A 20,231-nucleotide genomic window follows, 5' to 3' on the forward strand; every position below is an offset into this window, starting at 1 on the left:
TGAGTTACTTGCATGACAGGGTATGTTTTAGCAGATATTTTCTGACATACGTAATGTTTGACACTGTACTCTATTGTGTCATTACCTACTGACAGATATTATCGGATCATCACAGTTATTTACCAGAGAAATACAAGATGGATGATGCACAGACCTACATTATGAGGTAAAGGCTAGACATTCTTGAACAATCTGGTCAGCTGGGAGGTGTGACTGCAGCCGATTGACTGATGAAGCTGTGTAAAAGGTCCAGCACCTTGGTGATATGCTGATTAGGGATCTCCTGGTTGCCCAGTATTCTTCTTACCTGACAGATTATATCCTGGTGTTGTCATACCTGACAACTGTACAGATTCTCACAGATTATCCAGATGCATGCCTCATATATCTGGTCGGTTTCCCTTAACATTGTGGTTTTCTAGCACATTTGTTGCAAATCACTCAGGGTTGCAGTCAAAGAATACTGACAGAACATTAGAGTTTCAGACTTCACACCCTTCATGACATCCCATTCTACTACACACCCCCTCTGTTATTCTATCAACTGTCTATCATTATGAGAGCAATATTTCAGATGTGTCCCTATAGTTGGGCCTTTATCCCACTATTATGTATGCCTTTTTCCAGATTTCTTCCTCTATGAGGTTGAGAGGTATGCTACTAGCATTTAGCAGCATGGCCTTACATTTGCATTTTGTTGACTGTGTTATGTTGGTAGTATGGACCCTATGACATTCCTGACAAAAGCACTATGGGTGAGGCATGGGCCTTTGCCAGAGGCTTGTAGGCCATGTGAGACTGCTGTAGGCCATCTGTAGTGAGGCAGTGTGTTCTGTCACTCATATGTTTCCAGGCTGCCAGGCAGTGGACCCCCTGGGGTGACAATGGTAAGTGACAGAATGCAGTGCTGTACTACTAGGCACCATACTTCTCTATGTATGTGAGCCAGATATCTGGACAAAGCCATGAGTAATTGGGTTCCAAAAGCATAAATATACAGACCATTTTAACTATTGGCCTTACAATAGCAAATTGTGCATTAGCATGCATTTTTCTATAGGGTATGAAGTCTGAGACACTACAATACATCGATATTTTCTGCCTTTAGAATTTTGTGGTTTGCCAGTGATTTGCCAGGCAACCACTATTTCAGAATAAAGATACCACAGATATGATGCAAACCTGTGCACATTCTGCAAAAGGTCTTTACAGTTGTGAGATATGGAGGCCCTATGTAGATTACTCCAACCTTTGTACTGTTTATATGTATGGCCACCTGTACATGACCTGTCCAGCTTTCTGGCAGTAATGGATATTGACATCTAGACTGTGTACAACTTCCACAGTATGTGTAGCTGACATGAAAAATAGTTGGCACTTCATTTTGTGGAACATGACCCTGTCTACCATAGTACTGTACCTAGGCTAATAGGACACAACAGTCATGAGAAGTTGCTGGCCACATCCTGACAAGTATTCCCTACACATATGCATAGCTCATTGACCCCTGCATATTGCGGACATGCAACAAGTTATCATGTTGATTGGGACAGCCCTGGCAATGTGTGCTCTGCTGCTATTACCTGCAAACTTACATGTTACTGCATTTCTATGGGAATATGGGTGTGTGTGGGGGGGACCTGTCAACAGTACACATATGCATGGACTATGCTGATATTGGCTTTACAATTTGGCTCCATTTAGCATAGTATTGTGCCCTGTCTTGGAGAACAGAGGCATATCACTAGAGACCACAGATTAGCTTGTAATGCCAAACAATTGAGTTTCAGACTTATTACCCTTAAGAGTCTTACTGCAAATACAAGGCCTGCTGTGATATCACTGTATACATCTGTAGAGGGGTATTCCATCATTGTCGCCATTTATGTGCCTTTGCCAGACATTCCTTTAGGGGTATTCCATCATTGTCGCCATTTATGTGCCTTTGCCAGACATTCCTTTATAGTCTTCTATGGCTGACTTGCTGTATGAGTCTGGGAGTGAGTATGGGATCCCCACAGTGACATCCGTGCATGTGACCTATGACTGCCCCTTAGTTGCCCCCTCCCAAATATACTGCAGTGGGATTTGTCACCTTAAATGATACTGCATAGTGTGGGGAAGCCAGTCTTGTGTAGACATTTTTTGGTGTGCCACATAGCTGTCAGTTCTGCTGCCCTCCCAGTAGGCCACCCCATTCCCTTGCATGCATGTAGCATTTCCATAGATATGATATCAAAACATATTAATCCATTCATTTATTGTTTAGAAGACTGACTTACCTTGTGCCTGCGATAGCTGTGAGGATGATGTTTGAGGGCTGCATATGTTGGATGCACACAGTACACTGGCTATACATGGTAAGTTACAGGAAATATGTGATGTGTGTGTCATCCGTTTCACTGTGTGTGCGAGTCAGAGAGAGGTGTCATTCCTTGGGTCCCTACAGTGTCAGTGTGTGTGCTATGTGTTGCCTCTTTGCCAAGGCTTGGGCATACTAGGCATCCCTACATCTGCCTATGGAAGCAGGCTTATGGGCTTCCTCTTCTGAGTCCCTCTGTGCCTGTAGGGACCTTGGCGATGGTGGGTGGGTGGGGCTGTGTGGCCATTCCCCGTGATGTTCCTGCTGCAACTGTTTCCACATGATAATATTATGTAGCATTGCACATACTATGAACATGTGTGCACATGTGGCTAAAGAGTACTGCAAAGCTCCATCAGATATGTTAAGGCAGCGGAACCATGACTTCAGCATCCCAAACACACATTTTATTATGATCCTGGTTTGTGCATGTGCCTCATTGTGGTGTTCTTGCGTGGGTGGGTGTGCATTTTTGATGGGTGTCATCATCCATGGCCCCAGTGCATAGCCAGCATTCCCCCACCAGATGGCCATACAGGATGTCCCCACTGGCAAATGGCTGGTACAGCTGTGACGAATGCCAGATGTGGGAGTCGTGAAAGCTTCCAGGGCTGCCAACATACACATTCATGATAATGCCCTGGGCATTGCACATAACCTGGCAGTTGATGGAGGGGAAGCCCTTGTGGTTTATGTAGACCCTACCCTGTTCACTGGGGGGTGCTTTAATGTGGATGTGAGTGCAGTCTATCGCACCCAGTACCTCTGGGTATTCTGCTACATGGTAGAAGAGATGCATATTGCTGGTCCTCTCCACATGGGTGCTGGGAAAGTAAATGTGCTCACCAGCATATGGTAGGATGGCATTCAGGAAATGGTAGAGTACCCTAGGTCTTTGGAAGGTAACTGTAGCTAGTATTCTTAGGGCTACGCATACCTTGGTATCCACTGGGATGGGTTCCCCTCGGTTGGCTCTGGGCCTGAGTTGAGGCCGGCACAACTCAATGATTTGCTGCAGTAGGTCTCTGTCCACCCTGTAGTGCTCTATTCGCTCCAGATCATGTAGCCCCTAGTAAGTTACCCTGGGTCTGAACACTCTTCTCCTCCTCCTCCTTGGTCTGTGGCGGTTGTCAGCATTATCTTGCTCACCAGCTTCAGCCTCCAGCACATACTGATGGGTCAAAGAGATGGCAGCCCCTAACATGTTTTTGGTTAAAATTCTCCCACGTGTACACCAATGGTGCAGAGTTTGTGGGAAAAACAGAATGTAAGGTGTTTGCATAGTTTATACTGTTGTGCTGCAGATTCTGCCTGTATTATTGACTGACTACAATGCATTCCACCTGCTAGCTATGTTATTTGTACTTGATTGCTTTTATTCTGCTATTTTCCTTTTTTTTTTTTCCTTTTTTTCCTCTTCCCATTTCTGCCCATTTTAAGCGCACCGAGGTGTGCCATGCAAACCCGGTGCCCAAATGTAAACAGTCATGCAATTTCCGTTTTTTTTTTTTTTAGACCGGGTGCGTGCTGCCCAAACCCATTTAGGTAATGTAAACACTGAAATGCGAACATGCTCTTCATTTCATGGAATAAGTCAGTACAGCCTCTGACACACCCACTTGCTTAGCTGTGCTTAGCTAAGCTTATCTGGGAGCCGTGGAGCTCCAATGTGCTTACACCAAGCATGACACACCCCCGTTTCATGTTTACTACTCCTCCTGCTTAGACCACTGCCTTATAGCACCTACACAGTTAGGTCCAGTTTGTCACTTAGATTCTTTTTCTGATTCAGTAAATTTCCCTCATTAGCATACCCCACTGCCTTATCCCTAGTTACCGCACTACACCAGAGCCTTTCCCCTTAGCAACCACTGTTCCATGGTATTGTTTTGATTCTGCATGCCATTGACTATAATGGCAAAATGCAGATTTCCCTTAAAATTGTGTTTTCACACGTTTTTTTAATTTTCGGCACAATCCTGTTTGCGCACCGCTGCCCAATGCTTAAACGACTGAGATCAGCCAAAAAAAGTAACTTTTATTTTTATAAAATTTCAACACTTTTCCATGCCAATGGCCATACATTTGGCCATTGGCATGCCTAAAGATTAAGCTGTCATTCCTCCATTGTGATTTGTGCAGAAATGTATTCGGCTAATAGCCAAATACATTTCTGCAGGTAACACTATTCCTGCATGGATGCCTGCCTTCTTCCTGAATCACTAATTCACCTCATTGCGTGGCTTTCACCAGCAAATGAGGTAATTAGTATTATTCAGTGGTGTCCATATAAGAATAATGCTGCCAAGCTCGTGCACGTCCCCAGGCTTATTTACTGGATTGCTCAGTGGCCATATTCCGTGCAGGAGCAGCTGCACTATTCTTACACTCTGTTTAAGCTTTATTGAATTCCAGAGCAAGTTAAGCAAACAGTCTTTGCCACCACAACAGGCTAACAATTTGTCTCAGCTGCAGGTGGGTGAGTCTGCTGTGGCCATTTGTTGCACCTCAGACCTCTCATCTTTTACCATGGATCCCTCAAGTGTAGCGCCTACAGCCACTATAAACCAGGGGTTAGCCACTTCCTCTGTGGCTGTTGGGGTCCCTCAGTGGGCAAGAGAGAGCCATTTGTCTTGATAAAGGGAACAGGGAAGGCTTTTCTCTTTTGTCGGAATGTTCTGGCTATCCATAGGGAAGCTGCTGCTGCTGCATTTTGTAATACTGTTGGCCCCATTTTTTCTGTTAATAGTAACCAGAAATCTAAACGTGTATCTTTTCTCCTCAAATTTTCTTAGTCTGGAGTAGTTTACTGGGTCTGGCTCAGGGTTTTTTTCAGCGTTTGATCCTTCTATTTATTGCTTTCTGGTAAAAGAAAGAAGGATACTTCTTTTTCTGAAGAGATTCAAGGTCTTGAATCTGGACCGAAAGATGTAAAAGCAGGCATAGGTTTTCTTCTCAGTTTTCTGATTCAGACTGAGGAGAGGTCAATTTCTGATTCTTCCTTTGGGGTTCATCTCTCTATGAGACTAATTTCATAATATGTCAGTGCTTTCAATGGGAGTACACTGAGTTTTCTCAGGCCCTCATTAAAGTTTATGTGCTGTTACAGAAAAAAAACTTCCTGATACTTCACCAGTTCTACAAATTCTGTCAGCTTTAGAGGGTGTGTGTGCCTTTCCAAGCAATTTTCCTAATGGCCACCTTTCTGCCCCTAAAAAGGGTTCATCAGTCATTTTAGGAATTCCTATATTACTCTATCTGATAAGGATGGGAAGGTTATTGACGTGTATGGGAAAATAATGTATGCTTCTGCAACTTTAATGTTTAGAATTTTGAACTGTCAGGCTAATATGTTGATGTTTTCTCTGACTAATTGTGAAAGTATGAGGAGTGTTTGGTTTGCAGTTTCTTCTTTTGAGGAAAAAAATCTATACTAGTTACCACTCTCTGTTTACAGTGTGTGTATGAATCCATTGTTAATTCTTCCAGGACTATGGCATCTGGTACTGTTTTGAGGAAGTTTGCCTGGCTGCATTCTCAGAACTGCACAAGAGGATGTGAATAATGAGAATTTATTTTCTCCTTTGTATTGAGATTCACTTTTTTGGTTCCTTTGCTGCAGAGGTAATCAAAAAGTGTGGTGAAAAGGGTAAATAAAATCAAGAAGTCTTTAAGATTTTTTGCCCTTCTTTTTTACATTTTAAAGAGATTTTGTAATCCATCAACCACTTTTGGCAAAATATCAAACATGTTCAAAAAGAATTCAGGACCCCCCCCCCCCATCACTCTCAAAACCATGGACAGTCCAATTAGATAGTTTGACTATTTAGGGACCTCATTCTCACCTCTTATCCTGACAGTCCCTTTTCTCTTCCAGAAAGTCTATCTCTCCACTTTTCTCTTTGGCAGCAGATATTTCAGACAAGTGGTTTCTGAAGATCATTTATCAAGGTCATAGATGACAGTGAGAGGATATTCCAGTGCCTCCATTCCCTGTTAAAGCTTCCAGTGATGTGAACATTGGTTAAATTTAGGTTTTGCTGATTTCATCTCAATAAAGTGAGTTTCAGTAATATGAAATTTTGGTCTACTCAACTAGATGCACATCTCTCTCTCTCTCTATCTCTCTCTATATATATATATATATATATAGGGTTCACTACTAAATCTCGAATTACGGAATCTCGAGAGTCTGAATTCTGAAGACCAGAACCTTGAGATTCCGTAATATCGAAATTAAAAAAAAAAAAAGAAAAAAGAAAAAAAAAAACATTTAGAAAGGTATGTGCAGGGAGGCAAGCCCCCCTGCACCCTCCCATACCCCCTGCACTTAAATATATCAACTCCAAGATCGCACTACAGTGGAGTGAACGGCAAAATTTCCATTCCGCTCTGTACTGCACTATTTTGCCGTTTACGCCACTGTGGTGTGATCTCGGAGTTGATATATCTAAGTTACAGGGGGTGTGGAAGGTGCAGGGGGGCTTGCCCCCCTGCATATGCTTTAAAAATTTTTTTTTTAATTTCGATATTACGGAATCTCGAGATTCTGGTCTTTCTCAGGATTCTGTAATTCGGGATTTAGTAGTGAACCCATATATATATATATATATATATATATATATATATATATATATATATATAGGTATATATATATATATATATATATATATATATATATATATGTATAGATCTATGTCAGATAATCGAAGTTCTGAAACTTCAAAATTCATATGGCCAGGATCGTATGATCAAAATTTTGGAACATCGAACATTAAACATAACTAAATAAAAATAAATAAAAATAATAAAATAATAAAAACAAAAAAAAATCAATTTTTAACGTTTTTGCATGAGGATGCCCCCCACACCCCCTGCTAATTAAATATATACCAATTCCAAGATTGCACTACATTGTGGAAAATAGTAAATTTTCCATTCCGTGCTGTACCATGATCTCCATTCAAAGCGTTCGAAGTTTCAGAACTTCAATCATATGGTCCCGACCATATTACTTTCGAAGTTTTGAAACTTCAGTAATCTGATAGGGATCTATATATATGTATAGATAGATAGATAGATGGATAGATATAGATATTTGTGTGTGCATGAGTGTGCATCTCTCTGTCTCTCACTCTCTCTCTCTATATATGTATATATATATATATATATCTATAGCTAATATATATATATATATATATATATATATATATATATATATATATATATATATATATATATATATATATATATCCTCAAGTCAAACACCTAGTAATGCTTACTTTTTGATGAAATTACTGAAAATTCCATAACAGCAGATACAACATATACCAATGAAATGTACACAAAAATCCCCACAAAAAATAAATTAAAAAATAAAATAAATGGAATAATGACTGCCCAATACAAGCACCTAATAGTCTAAATTATTGAGGATATCTCCAAATAGGTTCATAGGTGTTTACTAGGCTAACAACCACAAGGGCCTTTTAAGCCTAGCCATGCATTCCAAATCTCTGAAAAGTTCTGATACCTTTGATAAGTGTATGCATGAGCCTGGGATATGAACCATTTACAGGTTACCTCTGTGCATTAGAGCCATAGGTGCCAAACCAGGGGGATGAATTTCCAGTTTCCCATCCAGTTGTCCAAGTTGCACTTGAATTGGGTTAGGGAGGAACTCTGCTTCACATGTATGGGGAGCCTGTTCCATAGATGGGGTAGTCTCTTGGATACATACCTATCTCTCCAGCAGGTCCTATTTATATCACAAGCAAGGTTTAAGTCTTTAGAACTGGCCAAAAAGCATGGGATATACCACTGACATAATCACATCCCAAATCTAGTTGCAATCCTACCCAACTTAAACCATAAGCTCACTGATTTCAAGCAAAATGACATAAACATAAAATACAAAATACATAAAAAGTTATAATTCAACATACTGACCTGCAAAACCAGTATTAATGGTAGTCATAACAATCCAGCTCTTTGGAAAGTAGAGCCATACCTTCTAACTAATTGGAGGAAGAATAATAAAATGCAATAAATAAATAAATACATACATGCATACATACATATATACATGCATGCATACATGCATAAGGCAGAGCTGTGGTATAGGGGTAGAGCCCTGACTATGTCCAGGAGACCTGAATTTGATTTATTGCTTGGACATCTGAAGAGATGACTGGGGAGGATTTGTGTACAACCATCCTGGGAGGAGGAGGGGAGGGGCACACACCTGGGGCATAATTTGCTGTTTGATTTACATGAGAAAGACTGGAAAACCACCCATGAAGTGCAGCTTGGAGGGCAAGGCATCCTACTGTCAGCTCCTTGTGTACATGAGGGGCAGTAAAGGGCTGATCCCCATTGCATGCCACATCCTCAAGTGTTAGTGCACAAATGCAGTAGGCAGGAAATAAAACAGAAAAAAAACCCATATGAACCTATGAACCTCCAAAACAGCAGTTTCACATTGGTCCAGGATACTTCAGTCTTCTCGTTGACCACAACTCTAAACAAAGTAGGTCTAGGAGAGTAAGGAAGAATTGGAAGAACCCCTGAATGAGGAGAGACTCATAGGTCATCTAATAGTCAGCTGATCGTCAGCTACGTTGGAGGAAACATTTTTCAGGAATGTTTGAGTGATTCTACTTCCTATATAGGTTGTTTTATCAGTTTAATTGTTTTTATTATGCATATGCTATATTTATGCTTGGTTTAATATAATGCTTGAAGTGATTGGTTCAACCTGTTTGCCTCACTTTGATAGATGTTTGCATATATAAGCATGCTAGTTCATTCATTTAATGTAGAAGGTCTGATGAGGCAGACATGAAAGCACTTACCTTGTTTAATTTTTATGAGCGAATAAACATTTTTTTATAACTGCTGGCACTGTTTTATTCTGCTGGTGGTTGCTGTTACTCATTTTCGTTTTTATTTTCAGTGGTTTATTTATCTCAACGAGTGTATTTCTCTCTTTTATATTCTACAGTTCGTTTAAGACTACTAGCCTGAAATGCCTTCCTCAGTTCTCGTTTGCTACCTTATGTCTGTTTTTTTTTAAGCTTGCCAGAGGTCATGAACTTTTATTTTTGTACAACAAAAGCTTTTCTGATGGAGGTATTGACAATATGATGTTATAATGTGCCTTCTACCTCTTTTACCCCATTTCACAATCACAAGGCACATGTTTCTTTATTCTGATTATATATGTTACTGTTGATATTCATTACGTAGACATAGTAAAATGTGAAAAGAAAAATCAACAATAAAGCATTTTTCCTAGAAACAAAGATCCTGTATACTCATTTGATGGCTGCAGCCCTAATCTTCTACCACCTGTGTTGTCCTTCTCATTCGTCCTCAACGTATGGGTACCAGATCCGACCTTGGATCCAACTCAGCCGCATGCACTAGACTTTGAATACAATTCTCAAGCTCCTCCCTCTACCCATAATGCCCCAGTTAGCTAACAATACCTCAGATTGAGATTGCTGCCTTATAGATCTTAAGATAAAGCAGGAAGAAGAAAAGAACAGCAAGGCTGGGGCTCAAACCTGGAACACAATGCTCCACAATATCCACAAGGTTACTCCAGAAGGTGAAAGGAAGGGGAAAGGAGGGTGGAGAGTTGAGGAAAAATGAAAATGGACAACACAGATGCATAGTTATAATGAGCACATAACTTTAATATCTGATGTTGTCCCTTTCATTCTTTTTCACTGTATGGGACAAAGTCTCCAGCTACGTAAATCTTGGGTGGTCCTCATGGAAGGATATTCTGAAAAGCTACCCAACCAAAAGCAGATCTGCTTCTAGAGGTCAAATTTAGTTTGTAATGACCAATAAGGGTGTGACCAAGTAGCTGCTGCATCCAGTACTATGCATTGAGGAAGAATGAAAATGGACAATGCAGATGCATAGTTATGGTGAGTACATAACGTTTAATTTTTTATAACTAACTCTGATGACAGACAGTCTGTAACTCAAAGCTAAAACCTTGAGTTTTAATAAATTCAGGTCGACTCTTTTGCTGTATCACCCATCTGTAGATCAGTAATGTTTTATCGGTCACATTCTAATTTGTAACATTTTTTTTTACCTTGTAAATTTCGGAAATGTAAAGAACACATTTCGTCTTGCTCTGTAACACTTTCATGACTTTTGTTGAGGAGTGTAGCTGATTTTTGAATCTATTCATTTTTGACAAAAATTTTCCATCAGAATATTCACTTATTCATCAGTTGAGCCACATTGACTAACCTTTGATAACCCCCTTTTTCTCTTTAATCAGTACTGGCACTCTTTGATAATATTTAAACATTCTCACCTCTGTATATAGTCATTATCACATTCAAGGAGAAAAAAAACTTCAGCTTACAAATGTGATTTGCTATTGTCAAAGTGCAGGTTAAATTAAATAATGTTAATCAATTATTGTCTGCTTTCTTGGTACAGAGGGATGAAGCTCTGACTCTGAGCCAGATGACCTGAACTTGATAAGCATCTCATTCATGGAGGTTTAGGAAGGGGAGGATGGGAGTGAACAGGCAGTGCTGGACTGCCCATCCTGTGGGGAGTCAGTTTGACTCACTGCACTGCAGACATCTGCTGGAGGAATGGTGCTTTGCAGACAGTGATAGCTTGGACATGCACTTAAATCCCTGCCAAGACAACCATGTATGTGGTAGCCTTCATGGGTTTTTTGCAAGAAAGTACATGTCCTCAGGGGAAGGCAGTGCATATCCTCAAATTTGTTAGCATGCCTGTAACCAGTAGAAAAAGAATTACGGCCATTTTCCACACATAAATTACTAGATAGATAGACTGATAAATAACATGATGGTTCCCTGCAAGACAGTTTACTACAACTACTGAGTGCCCCATAAATAAAAGACTGGTGTAGCTTACTCCAATAGGGCAGATAGTTGTCAGATGAAAGGAGAAAGAAAGAAAGCTAAACAAAAGTTTGTTTGACATGAAAACTGATGTTGCTGTGTTCCTCAAATTCAGTAAATCACCATACTGATTTTTTTAATTCTACTACATGATTTTAATATTATGCATATTTCAAAATATAGAACCATTCTGGTATAAAGTGCTCCTGAGTACCATTTTTCCAGTTGTATATCTAAAATAATTATTTTTCTACTGCTATATGAGGTTTCATAAAAAACAGCAATATAAGCAACCAGAATTTGTGAAATATCTTTACATCTGATAGTCATAAAAAATTTACCTCAATCATGTGAATGAAATCCCACGTTTTTTCCTCGTGTTTTTCTTTTATCTGCTTTTCAAATTCCAAAGATGTCATCTGATGCCAATTAAAGGTTACATTTTCAAGGTTTTGTGACTTCTTGACATGATCTGCAACATATGAAAAGTGGATTCAACAAGGTACAGAGATAATGTTTGTCTGTGGAAACAAATATGATAACCATATTAAATCAACAAAGTAAGCAATAATGCCGGACAGAGAAGACATTATAGGGAAATAACAGATCAAACCTCTTAACTGTCCAGATGTTTGGCTCATATGTTTTTGTTCTTCATAAAATGTGTGTTTTTTCTAGCAAATCAGCAAGGATTTAATTCACTAAATAATGACAGACATTTGAGTTTCAGATAGCATAGTCTGTGCACCCCCCCCCACCCTCTGCTATTTATACATACCAACTCTGAGATCACACTACAGTGCAGAAAAGGGAAATCTTCCCGTTTCGCACTGTATGGAGATCTCTGTTAAGAATGTTCAAACTTTCAAAAGTTTGATCATATGGTCTCAGCCATATGAAGGTCGAACTTTTGAAAGTTCGATCATTTGAAGGGAACCTATATTTTATATATATATATATATATATATATATATATAGATATATATATATTTCTTTTTTTTAGCCTGGCTCTCCCTTGGTGACCATCAAGTCTTTGTCTCCTTGTCATCAAATAGACTTGTTCATTCACTCAAGTGAGAGCTATATGGCATGTGAGCCAGGAGTGGGAGCTATCATTCGTAGATTGTGGAATTGCACTATGTTTGTTGACCTTAGCTGTGTTTTGCTCATTGCTATATTGCCCAAGGTGTTTTGTAGAATGGCCTTACAATTAATGTCCAAGTTTCTCCTTGCAATGAAATTATGCCCTCCAGGGATTTCTAACACACTATGTAGCACTGCTGGTGAGTGCAGTGAAGTCCTGGCCAAAATTAAATTAGTGTCTCAGGTGCCCATGCCTGTTGGAGCTAATGGTGGGGTTGAATAACAAGGCTTAGTTTACTCACTGCCCCTTTGGTTAAGGGATTGACAGTATGTTGTTACAGGTTACACTTGAGTGGGAGAACCTTCACTACATACCGCTCAATGTGCAGATGTTGAAAATAGCAACAAAGGCCCATGAAAAGTAGGTACACCAAGTCAAACATCTGGACAAACAGGAATATTTCTCCAAAATAGGAAGATTTGAGAAGTCTCCTTTACTGGATAGTAATGTAGCTTCCTTCTCTGTGGTGCATTTCAGTTTGTGAATACATAGTAGTTAATTGCCTCCTTCTAAAAATGGTAGTGTCTGATTTCACCAACTTTTCTCACTCCAGCCATATCTACTTCCTGGCATTTATTTCCTTTACAGCCATACTTTATTCCATCACTTCCTGTTTTGCTTTACAGTCACACCATGCTTGCCACCTTTTAACATAATTGCCAGAGCTATCTAGCAGCTTAAGTCACTAGTATGTTGGACTTAGGTATGATGGTTAATAAAATAATTTATTGGACTTGTAGTATATCCTGCCTGACAGTCCAAACTCTTCATTAAGACATAATATCACAAAAGTACTATTTATCTACTAAGGATATTGAACAGCAACATTGTATGCATCTCTGCAACCTGAAAGGTATTAAAGTAGTCAATGCAAATTTTCCCAGTAAAAGGAATAACTATGCCCTCTTAGAAGCACGGCTTTAGCCAGATGAATCCAGTAGAGTCAGATTCACAGTACTAGCACAGATCTGATGATACCACACATTTCTCACTTCAGAGGCAGTACAGATTACCAGACTTAATATTCAGACAAGCCCATAGGAAGGGCAATACTGTTACTAATCACAATCTAATTTATCAGCACAATTGTTGCAGCCTCTCCCGACTTTTCAGATCAAGAATCCTGTTGACATCTTTGTGAATACCATATATTCATTCACTTAAAATCAGCATAGCCCTTATAGATCGTTATATAGATAGGATTTTCTTCATATGAGACATTAGACTGATACCCCATCTGCTTGAGTTGGTGAAAGTTCAGGTGGATGTAAAAGTTGGAGATGTTCAGCAAATATACTGCCTTACTGGCATATAGGTAGTCGTGCCCTGCCACCCTCCCTCTGGTAGTCTGTCAAAGCTCAAAACTCCTCTCACTGCCTGTTTGTGACTGAGAAGGACCAATCACCTGGCAGAACCATTTCCCTATATTTATTCTTTAGAGATGCATATGAGGATGCAGTGCTCCTGAAGGATGAGCAATGAGCTGATTTCCAAATATTGACCCTTCCTTTCCACTTCTGTCAGCTTTATACACAGCATAAATGCTTCTGCATTTAGAAAATTCTAAACATATAATGACTTTTTAGACCACATCAATTATTTTATTATTTTTTATTTATTTACATTTGTTGTCCAGATTAACTGGATACATGTCCATTTTCAGTAGAGGCCCGGGGAGAAAAGCTCCAAGTATAGGCAAAATATCATCAACAATATTAATATGAAATACAAAATATTAAGCTGCATACTGTAGTGCAGATAATAACCATAAATTGAGAGAAAGAGACAATAAAAGTGTACAGAGATTATTTGGTGAGGAGAGAGCTAACATAATATATAGAATTTGTTTGTGTCTTTCGGCTTTTCCCGGTTAGAGGTCGCCACAGCGGAACTCCGGTCCGCTAATTATTGGCAGTAGATTTTTATGTGCTGGCTTGCCGGGCCTAACGCCCAACCTTCAACGAAGGAACGCCCACTCACACATGTTGTCTCAGAGAAGATGCTCTAACTGAGAATCGAATGGGCAATGTCTAACTGTGAGGCGACAACGCTACCGCAGCACCACCACCGCAGTACAACATAATATATAGAATAATATAGAATATTAGAGGGGAAATACACAATGAGTAGTAATTTCTAACACTCTAAGAATAAGGGAAAAAAGGATAGTGAAATATATATATATATATATATATTTTTTTTTTTTTTTTTTTTTTTTTTTTTTTACAGAGGAATAGATAGAGATTAACTTAATTGTGAGAACAGGCAGGCAACATAGTTCAGTAGTGTAGGACAGAGAAAGGTTTGAGTGATATACTACAGTAGAGAAGTGAAATAAAAGGATAGCAGGAGTGGATAATCAGTCAGGGTTAGTACAGGGACACAACCAGTGAGTTTTAAGATGTTCCTTGAGATGATTTTTAAAAAGATGTGTGGAGGAGAGAGAAGACAGTTCACTTGGTAGCAGGTTCCAGGCTATTCCCACTGTGTTTGTGAAAAGTGAGTCCCCAGCTTTGTTGTTAGATTTAATAGTGGAGACTAGGAGCCTATTGGCTGAGTGAAGGGTTGTAAGGTTTTTGTATGGGGTAGTCAGATTAGTGAGGATAGGGGTATTATTAGGGTGGTGAAGTATCTTTTGGGTTATAGTAAGTTGGTGACAGAGTAGCTGGTGCTGCTGTTCTAGCCTTCCCAATTGTTTGAGGTTGAGACAGTGGTGGGTTCTGAAAGGTTTACCAGTGGCAAATCTGGCTATGTTATTATAGCTAGTTGCAAGTTTGTTAAGGTTGTTTTTAGAAAGATTGGTATAAATGGCTGAAGCATAGTACAGGGTAGAGATCAGGTGGGTCTGGGCAATAGTGGTTCTAGCTGTTGGGGTCAGAAATGGTTTAATTCTATACAGGGAACCTATTTTTTTGTTGACAGATTTTATGGTAGTGTTAATATGATCGTCATAGGTGAGGTTGTTATCTATGGTTATCCCCAGGAGACGGGTTGTAATATCAGGGGATATGGTGGTTCCATTGTTAGAGGTTATTGTGAAGTGAATTTGTGGTGATTTTTGAGTAGGTGCAAAGAGTAATAATTTTGTTTTTTGGGGGTTCAGGAGGAGACAGTGTTGCATGAACCAATTTTCCACAGTCTGAAAAACCGATTGTGTGAGGGTCTGGAGTAAAGTTGAGGTTCTAGCTGAGCATATTAAAGTTGAATCATCAGCATATTGTATGCAGGTGGCTTGATGAATTTTGGTATTTAGTTCATTAATAAACATAGAAAAGAGAAGAGGGCCTAGGATTGAGCCTTGAGGTACTCCAATGTTTACAGGGAGGGGAGTTGAGAGCTTATTATTCCAAAGGACTGCTTGCTGTCGGTTGTTTTAATAAGATTTAAACCATAGTAATGCCTCAGTGTGTAGTGAATTATCCATCTTAAATATTAACCAGAAATTTAGTTTTATCAATGTATCTCTAGAGAATACATGTAGCTGGTTTGTACCGAGTTGAACTGAGGTGGCCTACCAGCTACAACTCTGAGACGAGATACCAGACGACTACGGGCTTCCAAGCTTTCCAAATACCATAAGTTGCCTGTTTTTTTTTTTTTTTTGCTTGATTTATATTATTTACTGCACTTTTTAATGTCTGTCACCTACTTTAATACTGTATTTGAATACTGTGTACTAAACTGCATTGTTGTACTGCAACTGTTTACCTTACTGTGCCTGTTAAATTGTATTTTATTGCTGTTTTCACTGTTTGCAAAGTTATTTTTGCTATTTTCACTGTTTGTTAAATAATTTCTTGTACATTTCACTGTTTGCAAAGCAATCTGTTCTGCTTGTTCTGTTTTCCCACCAAGCAGTGTATAACTCATTTGTTTGCTGTTTTAAAAATCAGAGCCTCCTTGCTGTTTTTGTGTTGTTTAAAAGGTTATTTAGTGTCTCACTGCTATTTTTCTACTGTGTTAAACATTTCTTTAGTGATTCCTGCCTAAATTAGTGTAGCGTGTAGCTGTAGCATAGTCCAAATACAGGTCTGCTGCATCTGGGTCTGTTTGTAGTTACTACACCCATTTTCCATGCCATCTTTGATTGGAAAGGGCACTATTGCACTCTAATGAAAGAAGTGTGCTGACTGGAGCCTGTCTGGTGAAGGGTGCTTAGTCTAGGGCTTGAAGAAAGCACACTCATTGGTCCTTTTGAACTTTTTAAAAGTTTTTTAAATTTTTTTAAAAGTTTTTAGCTTTTGGTATTTAAGTGGTGGGTTTCTGCTTGTTTGCATGTCATGCAACACCATGCACTGCCTCATAATTATGCGCCATAGCGGGACAGATAACTCTGGCAAATTTTCCCTTAGATGCAGCTGTAGCACATTAGTGTAGTCCTCACCCTTAGTACTTTTGCAGTCTAAAGAATACTGCTAGTGAGCTGTAACCTATTAAACTACCAGGAAAAAAGCCCACAGCAGAAATATCTATCTACTTAGGACCTCTTTGATCAGTCCTGAAAACTGAAAAGCCCCCTCCGCCCTTTGTAATAAGAGCTCTTCAACCTAAGATTATGGACAGCTGGACTACCATTGTTTCTCCTGCTAGTCTTGCTGACTTGGGTCTCCCAAGATAGTGCAGAAATTACCTCATGTACACTGACAATCCTCTACTAATAACTCACTCTAGTATAGAGTGCAAGAGATGTATCTACACTATAAATCCTGAATCCCTGTTCCCTCACACTCAAAACAGCAACACTGAAGAGGTTGTCAACCCATCTGCTACTACTCATGCACATAGTACCACTACTCATACACATAGTACACATCAAATACAAAAAATCAGCATACGCAGAGGTTCTCTCAAAAAACTTACCAAAACACCAGAGACCTCCAAAACATAAGACTGCTACAATTAACACAGTTCCCACAGCACCCATAACATATAGCAACACTAGTGTCTCATCTACCAAACCCAAAAAGCGTAACACTTAAAAAACACATTTACTTGTCATTGAAGACTCCATCGTAAGACACATGGATGTCTCACTCACCAGGTTAGACAAGGAGAAAGTCACAGTCAGCTGCCTGTCCTGTGCCAGCATTCTTCAGATCATGTGTGAATTACCTGAGATGTACATCACTGGACTATATGAAGAGACACATGATTGAGTTCTCTGAATATGTGACCCAGGCAGGTATGTCCCTAACCTTGAGCAGTATACTACTGTCACCTAAAATGATGCCATAGTATAAACACAAAATGATTGATTTCAATAATTGGCTTAGTTTTTGGTGCCATTCAAAGGGGATCCAGTTTTTATCAGCCTGGGAGGTCATGGTTGACAAACCTTGCTGCTTTGCCAGAGATGGTTTGCACCTGGCATCACTAGACTTTTGGCTGCTTGCAAAGGCTTTTGCCTCTCCCATAGTGACTTTTTAGGCAAGATCTCAAAAAAAAAAACTTACCAAAGTGAAATTTGCCAATCATGACAAAATAAGGGTTATGCTGCTAAACGCTAGGAGCTTAAACCAAAAACTGCACACCCTTGAAGTGCTTATATCACTGGAAGATGTAGATGTCTGTGCGGTCACATAAACCTGGTTCAAGGCCTCAGAGAGTACCCCAGCCTTGCAAGGCTGCAATGCCTTCCGCACTTTCAGACCGCAAAACGAACGTGTAAGAACCAAAGGAGGCAGTGTTTCTATCTATATTAAAGATAAATTCACCTCTTGTCTAGTTAGACTGGACAACTCCATGGAGTTAGTTAAAGTTCAGGTTATTGTGGGTAAGACCCCCATTCAAGTCATAGTCAGTTATAGATCCCCCTCCATGGGTCATGATGCACACAAAGCCTACTTGACCAAACTGGAGTCAATCTAAATATTGCTGAACACTTTATGGGGGATTTCAATTATCTCACCATCAGTTGGGAAACATACTCTGGCCCTAACTCACTAGTGCAAAAGCTCCTTGACTTTGTTAACTCAAATGCCCTGTAACAAATTGTTCAAACCTGACAAGCAGAACAAACATACTAGATATAGTCCTCATTAACATGACAAATAGGTGCACTGCCACAACTGTCAGACCCTCGTTAGTTAAATCTGACCACAAATCAGTCCGCTTCAAGCTTGCACTAACAGCAGAACTCACAGAGAGCAAAGTCAGACTCAACACTTCTCCAAGGCAAACTGTACCCTCCTAGGAGAAGGTATAAATGCATTCCAAGCCCCACCCCCAGCTGGAAGTGGTAACTACACCAAAGCTTACACTAAAGCCCTGTACAATCACTTGCATAAGTGTATAGACTTGGCTGCTCCAGAGAGAATCAAAGCCAGAGCTCCAGGTAAAAACAAGCCAACATCCAGCATCAACAAACTTGACAGCAAATGCAAAAAGTTGCTGCCCAAGAAAACAAAGGCAAGGGGCCCCAAAAATGGAAAAGCATCCTCCTCAACAGGCAAATAGGACAAATATCAAATCCTCTAAGGGCATCTCAGAGAAAAACTTTGCAAACACAGCCAAGGATAACCATAAGGCCTTTTACAGCTATGTACAGTAAACCATCAGTTAACCAGCACCCACATTGATTGGTAGATGCCGGATAATTATAGTTTCTGGTTGCTTGAGAGTTACTATTAAAAATAGGCCTGACTAATACTGTATCCTATACTACTTGTTTGGTTTGACTTGTTCATAGGTTTTGGAGAGAGGGGATTTCTTCCTATCTTCCTTTTTAAAACTCTAAAACTCTAAAAACATAAGGTGTGTTTCTGTGGGTGGAAAACAGAAAGTGCAACACATGAAAATTGTACTGTATTTTTTCGATTTTTTTTTCTGGTTACTTGAGATTTCTGGTTGCTTGAGTTCTGGTTAATTGAGAATTTACTATTTGTAGCCTAAAAGGTAGGTCCCAAGCATGTGCTGAACTTGGAACTAACGGTATCACACACACTGACCCTTCAGAGATAGCAAACCTGTTAGCGGATAGATTTGGTGAAAATTTAACTCCCTTATCTCCTCCAAACTTATCACAAACCTTGCCCCCAACCCCCCCACCCTACACATCTGAAGAGCAGGTCATTAAAACCTTGTCCAAGACAAAAAAAAAAAACACAGCCTCTATGGGACCAGATGGCATCCCAGGCTTTTTATTTATCTATTTATTTGCATTTGTTTACTGGGAAATTCCGACTGGACACAGGTCCTTTTTCAGCAGAGATCTGGGGAGAAAAGCTCCACAGAAAGACATGGTAGATGGTAAACAATAACAATCAAGGTATGTATACAGTAGAGGTGATCATGACATGAAGAAATACAGGAGCAAATTAGGTACAATTGAGTAGTAAGCACTAATTACAACATTGAGAAAGAAGTAAAACACAGTGCTACAAATTATCTAAACAGTAACTAGATAACAATACTGGAAGGATTAGCAAGCAGTGAGTAAACTTCAGTTCAGTTTTATAGAGGGGATACCCTATCTAAATCTGGGAAAGGATGTCTTCTAAATAGGCTAAAACTTGAATTATCATCACAATTAAGGGGGTCTATATTATATGCTTGAAGAAACTTTTCTTCGAACATATAATCATTGACACCTAAAGAGCGAATGCTCTAAAGTGCGAACGGCACGTCTGCAAATGTTTTCCTTGGGAAAAATTCAGTTGGCCATTATCGGGAATTGCCGTTTTCCCCAATGTAGAGCGATCTTGAAGTTGGTATATTTAGTTAGGGGGGTGGGCGGGCACAGCCCCCCCCATGTCAGGGGGTGTAGGGGCAAAGCCCCCCACTTGATTAGGGTTTTGAAGTTTGTGTCTTTTATGCA

General features: G+C 39.6%; 1 protein-coding gene across 1 annotated transcript in view; it reads right to left on the reverse strand.

The window, feature by feature from the left end:
• Positions 1 to 20,231, reverse strand: part of LOC122803989 (histamine N-methyltransferase-like) — a 375,890-nt gene that overhangs the window by 252,899 nt on the left and 102,760 nt on the right. Inside the window, exon 3 of the mRNA XM_044073669.1 lies at positions 11,613 to 11,743. Within this exon, the coding sequence (XP_043929604.1) occupies positions 11,613 to 11,743 (131 nt within the window). The remainder of the gene's footprint in view (positions 1 to 11,612; positions 11,744 to 20,231) is intronic.

The sequence above is a fragment of the Protopterus annectens genome, chromosome 6.part0 (assembly GCF_019279795.1).
Source record: "Protopterus annectens isolate FY-2018-M chromosome 6.part0, PAN1.0, whole genome shotgun sequence".
Lineage (NCBI taxonomy): Eukaryota > Metazoa > Chordata > Ceratodontiformes > Protopteridae > Protopterus > Protopterus annectens.